Source organism: Lates calcarifer, linkage group LG19, assembly GCF_001640805.2.
Source record: "Lates calcarifer isolate ASB-BC8 linkage group LG19, TLL_Latcal_v3, whole genome shotgun sequence".
NCBI lineage: Eukaryota > Metazoa > Chordata > Actinopteri > Centropomidae > Lates > Lates calcarifer.
Genome location: NC_066851.1, coordinates 13,860,086 through 13,873,063, shown reverse-complemented (window position 1 = coordinate 13,873,063; position 12,978 = coordinate 13,860,086). Strand labels below are relative to the sequence as shown.

General features: G+C 40.1%; 1 protein-coding gene across 1 annotated transcript; it reads left to right on the top strand.

Moving 5' to 3' along the window:
• The first annotated feature begins 486 nt into the window (after nt 1-486).
• LOC108875079 (protein delta homolog 1) lies at nt 487-10,389 on the top strand. Its single transcript, XM_018663747.2, is given in 8 exon segments — nt 487-699; nt 836-850; nt 1,198-1,279; nt 1,494-1,557; nt 2,053-2,183; nt 2,981-3,078; nt 3,080-3,123; nt 7,811-10,389. Coding segments are annotated over 6 exon segments (1,179 nt in total). The 5' UTR covers nt 487-699; nt 836-850; nt 1,198-1,227; the 3' UTR covers nt 8,601-10,389.
• The last annotated feature ends 2,589 nt before the right edge of the window (nt 10,390-12,978 follow it).

The window sequence follows — 12,978 nt, the reverse complement described above, 5'->3', positions numbered from 1 at the left end:
TAGTTACCAGTTACTTTAGGATTTTTCATACAAAATATATAATAATGTAATATATAATAATGTAGGCCACACCTGATGGATTATGAGTACTATTAGTTTTAATACTTTAAGTACATTTAGCTGATAATATAACTGCAGCCTGCTTAAGTAAGATTTTAAATGCAGGACTAATGGAGTATTTCCCTTATTGTATTGCCACTTTTACTTTAGTACAGGATCTCGATAATTCTTCCACCACTAGCTGAGACTCAGACCAGCAGAAACTAATCGGATTGTGCTTAAGTAGACAATTAAAACAAGAACAAGCAGAGACGAGCTGTTTTGGAAGTGATAATAACCTACAGAGACTTTCCTGCTTCCCTGACAGAGTTTTCCAAGGGCTTTAACATATGCATTTGTAAAACACGGGCACCTAAAGTATTGTACAATTACAACACTTCCCTCCTCCTGGGGGTCAGACTGGTGCACACATTCTCCCTCTGAAGGTGGGAGGAGCGTGTTGCACTGGGACGCTGCACGATGCAGCAGTCCCGTCAAAACCTCCAGGTCCACCTGCAGCAGCAGGACCACTAGTGCACCTGTGGTATCACTCTCAATAGGCACGTCGCTCGGATTTAAAGGAGAGAGAAAAAAGTCAAATCAAATTCATCAAGTATGACCGAAGAAACCACTTGGAAACAGAGCGCCGGTGCGACATAGGTAAGACAATTTTCCGGATGCCACAAAGACATTTTAGTTATTGAGGTTTTTGAGAAGAAAAATGTGTTGATTTTGTGATGAAATTGCTTTTCTCTTTTCCTGTATGTTTGTGCGTAATGGATACATTTGGGAACAGACGCGTGTGGTTCAGGTGCGCCAATTATGTTAAATTCCCTAAGAAAAAAAAAAAAACAAAACAAAAAAACAAACATATATCAGTAATATTTAGGCTTTCGGTGTGTGTGTATATGTGTGTATGTGTGTGTGATTTATTTTGTGGTTTAAATCTCCTGCGATATAGTATTTAACCTTATATGCCAGGGCTCCATACAAATGTTGCCATATTTGAAAAGCATCCTTCTCAGTTCTCCTTTTAAGCTTTGTTGTTTTCGTAAAAATGAACTTTTGAGTTATGTGATGTCTTTTAGATGGAAAAACATCGCATCTTTGCAATCACAGAGCTCTTTTTGCCACTTAACTCGGTTTCTGTTTTTGCAGGACAAAGAGGGGGTCTTGCTCGACATTACGATGCATCTCACAGCGGTGGTCTTAATTCTGGTCGTGACAGGCATCGCCGAAGGTAATCTGAGATTTGGATCAGTCCGCTGAGACAATAACTGACAGCGACACAAAGAGATCCGAGAAAAACAAACTCTTTTTCGAACCTATTTCACTCACGTGCGTGGAAAAAGAAAGTGTGACGGATGAATATTTTATTGCTCTGAATGTTTTATGTGTTTTCTTAGATTTTTGATGCAAACACGCTGCTGTCCCTTTCTTTCTTGTCTCAAAAGGTTGGGAATGCAGCGCCGGGTGCAGCACAGAAAATGGGTTTTGCGAGAAGCCAGGGAAGTGCAGGTACTAAAAAAAATCACCTCAGATTCCTGTGTAGATGATAGACCATATCCCGTGGGCTTTTGCAACCTTATTTCCATAAATCGCTGGAGCTGTAAATGTTCCTCCCTCAGAGAAACGCAATCACAGTCCAGCCAGCTGGATCCGTCTGTGTCTTTCTAGATTTGTTTGGCTCCTGTATTGTGTTAAGAGCCAAATCAGTCCTTTGTTTAAACAGTAAAGAGCATTGTTATCCTAACAGATAGCTTTGAAAGCTTTTGGTTACAAAACCTGCCCGGTTTCAAATGTTTTTTTTTTCTCTGGCAAAGACTGTTGTGTGTGCTCTTGAGCCAAAATGATTAGTGGAAAATTTAACCAATTACTGCATAATCAAAGATAACTTTAATCTTCAGTTTCACTATTTTTTTATGGTGAGGAGCGCATGCCTGCAAAGCTCTGTAGGTGGTATATTAATAGGTCTGGACTGTTTCCTGTTTCCCCCTCCACCACCTCTTTCAGGTGCAAACCAGGGTGGCAAGGAGATAACTGTGACCAGTGCCTGCCCTTCCCTGGCTGCCTGCACGGCTCTTGTGAGAAGGCATGGCAGTGTATCTGCAAGGAGGGCTGGGTGGGCAGCCTGTGTGACCAAGGTGAGTCTCATTAAGCTCCTCTCAGACACTCCTATCTCTATCTGCCTCCTAACACTTGCTGACATGTATCAGAGGGTGAGTCACAGAGCCTCTGGGACACGTAGGTTGCCACAGAATGAAGACAGAGTCAGGAGAACATAGTTAACTGTATTTTTAGATGGGCAAAGTTAGAGTAGAAAAGTTCTGACTAAGGCAAGTAAAAGAAAATAATGATGGAGAAATCTGAGTCAACGATGAAAGCTGAAGCAAAATCCTCATTATAAACTGCCATCCTCTGCTTTGTGCCATTAAGCAAGGAACATATAATAAACTTAACAGAACCTCAAAAGTATTGTGCCGTCGCTGTGAAAATGTAAATGTCAAAGCTTTCTAAAAGTCACATTTCCATATTTGTAGACGCCCCTATTTAAATTAAACATTAGGTAATAATTATAATATCCTCAATGAACATTATCGCATAAAAATTACTTGCTGCCCCTCAAGCAAAGGAAGAAAGATAGAGAGAAGATTAAAAGATTTTTTGGCTTCTGGCTCAGTTTGACCTCCTTATCAGCTCTCACAGTGCATCTCCTATTCTGTTGGAGCATATGAGCTGCTCGCCTGTGTAACATGGTTGCTTATGTTCTCAGTTTTGCTCTTGGTGACAAGATGCTGCGGTGGGGAGTGTGAGTGAGAAAAGTGGAAACAAAGGAGGGAGGGGAAAAACAGGCAGAGACACATGGAAACACACAGTGAGAGAGCGAGGGGGGAGATCTAAAAACAGCATGCTCTGTTTTTTTTTTTTTTTTGTACAACAGACACCCGCCTGTGTTCATCCAGGCCTTGTGCTGGTAATGCCACCTGCATAGAGACAGGAGAGGGGGGATACCTGTGCGTCTGTCCCCACGGCTACGCTGGGAGAAAACTGCCACCTGAAGAGAGGACCTTGCCTCACAAACAGGTATCAGTATCTTTAATTAAAATTTCTATTTTAAGTACAGGGAAAACTCGAGTGCTTTACAGCCTTGTCTCCATTTGTATATCATTAAGCACAATAATCAATACATGGTGCAGTGTCTGTCAGCTCAAACTGTATTGCCAAGGCAGCCAGTCGAAACCTCCCTGCACTTTGGCTAGTGTGTATATAGCTAGTAATGGCAGGCAGTTAGAGGAGAAAATATTGGATGTTCTTTTCTCCTAAGTGCACAAAAATTAGACCGTTTGGTTGCTGTTACTTGTAACAAGCAACGTGGTGTTTACCTATTTTGTAAGAGAAACGCTTGCTTAGATACTGTTCCCCTGCAAACTCGAGCATGCTAAAATATTGGAACTGGCAAGTTTCCAAGTTTGAGAAGGAAAACTCCACTTGAATGGAGCTCCAGCTCATTACTCCTAGTCAGAAAGTCACTTTTTATCTGAGGGCTGACTTATCTGTGGAATTTCATAAAAGTAAAAAAAAAAACATGGTGTATGTAGTAGAAGACAGTTACAGAAACTACACCTGTAAGTGTTTATATCAAGTGCAAGCACCTGATGCAACTTGGGACCAATGGTGCGCAGACTTAAAGGTGCTATATGTAAGTTTTTGCTATCGCTACATAGCCAATGTTAGCATTAACAGCTGTTTACGTATCGGTCTAGAAGAAACTTTGTCAAACTTCATTCCTTTACTTGCTAAGAGCTTCTTTTCTTTGCTGCCAAATGTCATCTCTTGTGGGGACCAGGTGGTGTTAGCGATGAGGGTTTCTGTCCGCCTGGCACATGTAAATCCAACTTTCCCTCCCTTAACCCTACAAACTCCCAAGAGAAATGTAACGCTCTTAAGCTGCTCAGTGCTCCACCATGTTCACCAGTTTTAACTATGTCTGTCTGCTGTGTGATGCTGAGCAGTTAGTGTATAGCGAGTTTCTATACTGTATATTCGTTTTTTTTGGCTGAAAGCAGCTACCTGCTGCACCTGAAAGCAGTGCAAAGAGAGCAGTAACGGTGCATCAAAGCAGTTTAAGCTGTAAAGAGAAGACCGCAGTCCTTTAGCCCAGGCATCATGTTGGTACCTTGATTTAAAGTTATGATAATTCTGATTTAATTTTCATTGATGTTTTTGTAGTAACAATGCACAACAAAATGCACAGTAACCTCCTGTACATTTGTACCATAGCAAAGTGGGATATTATTAGTCTTATATCACCAAAACAAACAAAATTTTCCTGCCGGCAATTTTGCTTTCATATCAAACACGTGAACCCTCTCATGTAGAAAGAATGAATTTCTGAAAATGAATTCCCCAGCTCCCTCTTTGTCATAAATACAGCAGCAGCCATGTTTATTCTGGTCCTTGTTGTTGACAAACAGAGACATCTTTATACAGTAGCCGGTGGTGTGTACATGGGAAGCATTATGAGCTGCATCCCAGTTCAGGGGCTGAATCCTTTGAAGCCAACATTTAAAAACTGCATGCATCATAATCACCAAACAAGGCTGTCACATTTCAAAAGCTCCTTGTATGTGACCAGAAATTCAGCCTTCTTTTGCTGGTATCTGGAGGATGCACCTGAGGTGCACTTTGCATATCCCATATCATTGGGAAATACTATATTACCAGGAAATATTATTTACCAGGAATTTGCCTTCAGGTAGTCATCCATCACTGACATCTATAATGCCTGAATTGAACCAGTTATTCTAAAAAGTCACTGCAGAATGGAAACAATGGTATCAAGGTATAAACGACACCCCTTATATGTGTTAAGAGCCGGGATATATTATAGCACAGCATCAGAGATTAAGAAAAGTTAACGATTAATGTCTTCATTCTGTGGTAAAATGAAACACTGAACAAGGTCATGTAAAATTTGTTATAACCAAAACTGCAATTTTACCAAGTGAACCACATTTGCTGTTGGCATTTCCCACTATTTAAGCCACTGGAGGACAAATTCATGGAAATGTTTGACCTTATGAGCTGATGAGGAAGACCTGAACGTGCCAGTAGTTTTTGGCAGAGCACAGGCTCAGTTAGGCCTTCAGGATCCACCTTCATGGGTCGTGTCCTTCAACTCTCACTGGAATTGGCACATAGCTGAGTTTCTGAGTACAGCTATTACAGTGGATGCTAGGATTTGAAAGGACCACTGAAATAAGTAACGTAAAAAAATCCATCTGGAATATTTGCTTTTAGAAAATATTTAATAATATTTACAACAAAAACTGTGGATGATTCCTTTAAGCACTAGAAATTGCCTCCTTGTCTGCCTTTCCACTGACTGATTACAGACAGGACTGATCCGTGAAGGAATCCGCCTCCTGCCCATCAGATGAATATGAAAGACCCTCTGGGGATGCAGGGAGCTGACACAGCCCCTCCAGACTCTGAACCATGTTCGCTCTCTGTCAGGCAGCCTCCTTACTGACTTGAACGACACACACCTAAAATTCAATAGCCTACAGCTCAGTGTCAGCGAACCGACAGCTCTCCTCCCTTATAAAAAAAATCATTTGAGTCTTATTATAATTTTCACAACGAGACGACTGGAGCTTCACTTGTATGCCAGGGGAATTCGTCTCCATTAAAAACGGCTGCATGAGGTTTCATTAATCAGCTCCTTTATGAGGCACCAGAGATGTCTGCAAAGTACGCCAGAGCCATTTTTCTTCTGACTCACAGAGACAGAAAGTTAAGAACTTGTGTAATTACATGAGCTACTATTAGAGATATTGATTGTTTTTATCCTGGGTTTTTATCAGTGTTCCCATTTTGTGAGGCATGGCTGCATTGATCACATGCTGCAGATGTGGATGCAGGGAGATTTTTGCAGAGGCAAAGTGAAGACTCCTTTTATATCTTATTACAGGCACAAATTTTTAATTTGCAGAAAATGAGCAATACTGTTTTCCATTAATGCAGGTGGAATGACAAAATCAACCCCAGATAATTAATAAGATTTTTTTTTCTAGAGCTGAAACAATTAGTAGATTAATCTTTTGTTGGCAAGTATTTTAATAATCAATGATGTAAGTATTTTCTATCAAAAGAGTCAATCAATCTGTGGATTCACCTTCTCAGTTGTGCTGCTTTTTTTGTCAAATGATATAATAAACTGAATATTTTTTGTGATGGGCTGCAAGCAATTAGATCGACATGGGCTTTAGGAGATTCTAATGGCCATTTACCACAATTTTGTATTTTCATTCTCTTATTATTTAAAAAGAATAAATTAATAAAGGTTAATTTCCACATTTCCACATTTATTTATCTGTGTATTTCTGTGTCCATATGTCAATTAGATAGGCGGGCCCTGAGGTGTGACATCACGACCAAACAAAAGGCTGTTTCCAGGGTCAATACATCCATGGTCCTAACTCTCTGAGGCTGTCTTGTTTTCAATATGCCGTTGTGTTGTATCCCTGTGCTGATTGCCGATTAAAAGGGAGCTATGAACCTACACCTTCATGTTTCAGTTGGTAGTCCTTTTTGAACCAGCCGGTGCTAATGTTAGCACCGGTAAGCACCCACTGGTGTCAAATAGTTCTTCTTTAATTAGTTTAAAATTTCATTCTATCAACTGCAACCATTTCCTCTCCTCTTTCTTATCAAGGGGAAAGCACTAGAATGACAACTGAGTAGGTTTGTGGGCTCAGGTCTATTCAATCAGCACAGGACACCGAGCCCGCCTACCTAATTTGCATATGGACACAGAAATACAGAAATAAATGTGGAAAAAGTGTGTATTTATACTAGTCAGGACAGTTTTTGTCCTTCATAAGAGACAGAGTAGGCTACAGCAATGGGGAATATGGCGAATGAAAATATTTGTTAGCTACAGTCCTATATTATTCCACTATTACAATATATATTACAATATGGAAAATGTACTCAAAATATAATGTATTTTATTCATGTAAGTCATTTGGGTACAACTGCTCATTTTAAGCAGTGTAAAGTCTACGTTATGTTTGGATAACTGCAGTACCAGACGGTGGCATCATTGTGAATGTGGCACTGAACTTGTTCCCAACAAAAAAACAAATGTTGTACTATTTAGCAGGGCAGCTTTCCTGAGCATGAATTTAGCCGTGACAGATTAAGTGCTTCCAGTGCCATGACCACCCTTGAGAGCTGATATCTAAAAACAAACCTGAATAATTAACAGTAGCTTTTGCTGCAATTACAGTCTGACCTACCCCAACTAAAAATTCTGGATATTTTCTTAGCTTGAATCAAACTCTAAAAAGATTGGCCTCAGTTTTTTTTTTTTTTTTTTTTTATTATATCAGAGAGCAATATTCTGCAGCTCAGCTCTTTATTGCTATCCTCTGAAAGCCAAACCAGTGGGTTCCTAAATGGTTTATTTAGCTTTAAGGTAATTTTCTGAACCTATTAAGGAACACTTAATGCTTCACTTTTTCTCAAATAAATTCAAATTTTGAGAAATTAAGAGATACATGGTTTTCACTGGTCGATATTCTCAGTATCCCCTCAACATCTATCTGAAATCTGAACTCTACCTGTAAAAAAGGATTAAACCAGTTTGATGGCTGCTTCACTGATGGCTGCCTTATAACCACAGGGTAAAATATTCTGTAGTAAAGCTCTATACAAGATAGCAGGTCCCTGCTGCATATTGACATTGTGCTGCTCTGTCCTCCAGCTCTCCTTGTCAGAATGGAGGCACATGCACAGATGCCGATGGCTCAGCTGCCTACTCTTCCTGTTTATGTCCCCCTGGATTTTCTGGAGACTTCTGTGAGATCAGCATTGACAGCTGCCAGCCTAACCCCTGCCTCAACGGTGGGAACTGCACAAATCACGGCCTGGCCTTCACGTGTGCCTGTCCGCACAGCTTCACTGGTTTCACTTGTAACGACACCACCAGCCTGTCGCCCTGTGCGGGACGGCCCTGCACTAACGGGGGCACGTGTGTCGGCCAGCCTGATGGAACCTTCCGGTGTGTTTGCCAGAAATGGTTTACAGGTCCCACATGTTCCCTGCAGCACAGACCGAAGGCCAAGTCCAAGCCGGTAGGCGCCAGGCCTGCAGATCACAGAGTGTTTGCGCTGACCCCACAGCATTACTCCCTCCCTGCTCACGCCTTCCACAAGCTCCTCAGACCGCCTGAAAGAGACCTGCTCAAGATCACCCTGAAGGAGACCGTCCACTCCCCCGGCATCTTCGTCACCCACGGTCAGCTTGTCTGCTTTGGCATACTTGCCCTGCTCACCTGCCTGGTCATCCTGGGCACCACAGGCATTGTGTTTTTTGGCCGCTGTGAGACATGGCTGGCTAATGCCAAGTACAGCCAACTTGTTCGGCAGCAAAGGGAACACCTGCTGAGAGAGGCCGGCGGTGCCAACCAGGAAGAGCCGGAGCACTCAGTAAACATCATCCTGCCGGAGAAGATTAGACTCACCAGCTTTGGGAGACACTACACCTCCATCTGATTAAATCGTCTCTCCCTCTTCCTCGCTCCCTCGGGAAGCAGTTTAATATGAATGTCTAAAAATAGCAACGAAGGAAATACTATGACTGTTGCTCAGTTGCATTTATAAAGTGAGAGATTCTGGACTAACTTGGAATATTTGAATGTATAGTCTACCGGATTAAGTGGACAAACATGACACTGGATTGTAAAAACAACCCATTAAAAATGTATAAAATTATAAAACATGTTCTACCAAATAGCTCCTTGATGGCTGGTAAAAAGATGTCATTGTATGGGTTTCTTAACCCCCCCCCCCCACAAAAAAAAAAAAACACAAAAAAAGGAACAAAACATTATGGTTTTACTACTCTGTTACAAGTTGACTTGGAATACAATAATGGCATTAATGTCAGAGAAGAGATATTATTTTTGAAGTAGCAGCAAACAGGACCACACTTATGGAGTCATAGAGGTGCCATAAAAAAGAATAAATCTGTAAAAGAATAAAAAAATAAATGTGGAAATATAAAAGAATAAATAAAAGAATAACAAGCAAATATAAAAAATGTGGAAATTTAAAGAGAAATAACAAAGAATAAATAAATGTAGAAATACAAAGACAAATAACAAAATATGGCACCCCTGTGACTCCATACACACTTCTTTGAGTATTTGTAATTAAACTAAGTAATAGTACTATTGATCTTTTATTTGTTTACAAACTACAGTCAGATTTCATAACCATCATCAGAGCTGAAACGATTACTTGATCTAAAGAAATTGAATTGGCATATATATATATTAGACAAAATGAATAATCAAGAAAGTAATTACTAATTTAAATAATTGTTAGTTGCAGCCCTAGACCATATCCATACAACATACTGTGAATTTTCCGTTTCATAAGTAACGCAGAAATACATGTAGTGAGCTCGTACAGTGCAATTACAGTAAAATGTGTAATTAGATATTACAACATTCCACCAAAACAGCTGTACTTCCTGTTAAATCCTGCAGGTCATTACTGTACAGAATGAGGTCATTTTGATGTAAAGGTTTATTGTACTGTATGTACTTGCAAGTAATTTCATTTCCCAAATATCATCAAATTCTCTCTTTCTGTAGATGTATCATTTTAGATGTTGGTTTTAAAAGGTATATACGTAGATGTTATAAAGACATGGGTCATTTTCACAGGTCCTCAAGAAGTGCCACTTTCTATCTTTATCTTAATCTATTTGATTCATGCCATGAATATCTTAACATCTTCATCTGTTAATTGGTCTAAAATTAATTTGCAGCTCTCTGAATAGTTTCCAACATTGTGTCTGACTTTTAAAGTAGGAATTTCACAGTTAATGCACAATGCATCTGTGAGCCCTGAAATCAATACTCTAACACCTGTTAAGTAGTATTGGTTTGTCTCATCATGCATGAGATGGTCACCCACTCCTGATGGAAGGAAAAGTGATTTCATGAATAATTATATGTCTGTCACCCAGGATTTCTAAAGCAGCCTATGAGGAGATGCTGTTAATCTGATGGGCTTTTATTTATCATAATTCTCTGATATGGAGGTTATCTTCGTGCTCGTGACATAACAGACTTACATTTCAGGTTGTGGAAAACATTATGCAGAAATCAAAAAATAATGATTTGCAAGTGGCATTTCTACTCGGGGTAGTGACTGTGACCATGCAGTACTTATCAGTATTTGTTCCAGTCTGGGATTATTTGTTGTTGCACTTTTGCCAGATAATGTTTTGTTGTCTGTTCACTGCTTTTAATAAAACATATTTTAAAAAAGGTGTCCACCTGACAAAAATGCCTGCAGTAATGCTTATCTGTGTACCCAAAGGTGACTTTAGTCTTGTATTTGATTTGCTATCATCGTCTTATTTAGTCAGTTTTGTTCAGTCCGGGACGTAAAAACCACCAGATTTATACTGAGGCTATCTCCTTCTGGTGCTGCTGTTGTCTTGACACAAAAAGCAGGTTAAGACAAGATCAGATGCTTGGCAGGGCTAACACATCCGATGTTTCACAGTGTGAAATCCTCCTCATGCACATGCTGTATGTACCGCCCCTGACCTGTTCTGAAATCAGTGGAACATCTGTTCTCCTGCACTGTGGTGCTTAAGAAATTGTCCCCCCAGGGCCAAGGCAGTGATTATCACCTGAATGATAACGGTGACTCTATCAGCACTCCTCCACTGTCCTTTAAGATAGGACAGTTTCAGATAGCAGTCTCTGTCTCCACCTCGTGGCTTCAGTTATCTACATCGCCAGGCCTCCAGCTGCAGTACTCAGCAATATACAAGATCTCTATGTGAAAATATAAATGAAAAGCAAAAATAGATAACATGGCATTTCATCCTCTGATACAATAAAAGTCTGGTGTTGCCTGCTTGTAATGAATGAATATTCAAGAGGGGAATATAAAATGACCCCCAAACAGCTGCAAGAAAGAGCTGAACCTACAGAAAACTGGACATAAAAACATCTGATAGTATCTGAGCAAATAAAGCAGCCCAGGTTGAACAGCATTGCATGAATGAGAAGCATGAAGCTCACAACAGCTCATCACATTATGATGAGGCTCTGCGCACCTACTCTGGCCTTTTTAATGACTTAGCTGATTAGATGTCTAGTCAGGTGGAGCTATGCTAGGAATTACAGTGTCGCTAAACTATGCACTAATAAGGATGATAAAGGCACAGTCAGACAGGAATTGTCTTCCCATTTATTTCTATAAGGAACAGAGTGAGACAAATTTACTTCCGGCCGCAAATTACCCGCCTGTTTCACTTCATGCAGTGTTCAGCTTCATTGAATTTTAACAAACACCAAACTGCAAAATTCTCCAATGTCCAGCCAGTGTGAGAGGAGGAGTGGGACTGAACTCTCATTCAGGAAATCACCAATCACCAAGTTTAGGTCATTATCACAGTACCAGACCACAAACTGCAGCATCGCTCCCCTGTACTATTTACACTTTGAGATCACTCTTGTCCATTTTTGTACTCTCCACATCAGAAACATGACTCTTGTGATTATGTCTGAATGTGGGGAAATCTTGTTAATCTGACATGTAATGTGACGGTATCCTTAAGTTGCCCTGTCAAGTGCAACAAAACCAACAGAAGGGTGAGTCAAGTGCAGTTTATATAAACCCACACTGTCCTGAGAGGAGGCCTCATTAAGCATCATAAGTAAGAGCGTCTGTGTGGGTGGACTATGGGAAAGCAAGGACTTTAAAACATAAATATTTAAAATTGCTTCCTGTGTCCCATTTTGGAACAGAAATGTACCAGACTGCCTTTGAAGCAATGACTCATCAGATTTATTATGTATTTATAATGCAAGTTTGTCTGTGTGCAAATGACTTTATATTCAAGAAGGAATGAATTTCAACTTGGCTCGAAGAATCCTGCCCCCTGAATATAAGTGCTGTTTGTAGATCATATGTTAAAACAGGAAAAGATGCTGATGTTTTTTTGTATTTGGTCTCAAGTCTCCTGCTTGGACAGAGATAGTTAATGAAATTAAATCTGAAGCCTTTCCATTGACAATACAAGCAGGTATAAACAACATATTTCCAGATTCTTCAAGGCAGAGGCAAGCAAGAGTCAGCAGTTTTGCTTTCCTGTTGCTCTCCCATTTCTCGGTGTGATGCAGTTGTAACTTAAAGAGCTCATGCGGCTCCTGGATAAATTGTGTAGTTTCAAATTATGACCACAAGGTGTCATCCATCTAAAAGCAGACAGAGGAAAAGCTGTACCCAGCAGCTGATCATGGAGCGATTCATTTCATTGCTGCAAAACATTGGATTTTGCTTTTTATGAGCCGATTGTCAGTGATTTATTGTTTTTTTCATATTTGGAATTAACACGTACACATGCCTGAACAAAACTGATCTCATGACCGCTGTATTTATTATATATCTCTATTTAGCATCATTTCTACCAATATCATGTTTTAATAGTTATTTGTAACAATGTGAAAACAAATTACTAATGTTTTCCAGTTTCTGTTTCACTGCTCTTCCTCTGACTAACAATAAAACCATTTTCCACTTCATTGCTGCGCTATTTCAGTTCACCGTTTGGGTGACATTCAGTGTTTTTCTCTCTCTCTCTCTCTCTCTCCATGCCACATCCAACCATTTCTCACTCCAGACTCAACATTATTGGAAAATGTCTCAGGGACTCCTGCTGTGTTACTGCATGGTCCCTGACCTACAAAAACTTGCCTTAAAAATCTCTAACTGCCCATCAGATCTGCATTATACCAGTAAAAGTAGTAAAAATGTTAGACTGCATGCTAGTGAGTTAATCAGCATGGCTTGTGAACAAACTGCAATCTTTTCTCGATGCAACATGGCACTAAATGCCATC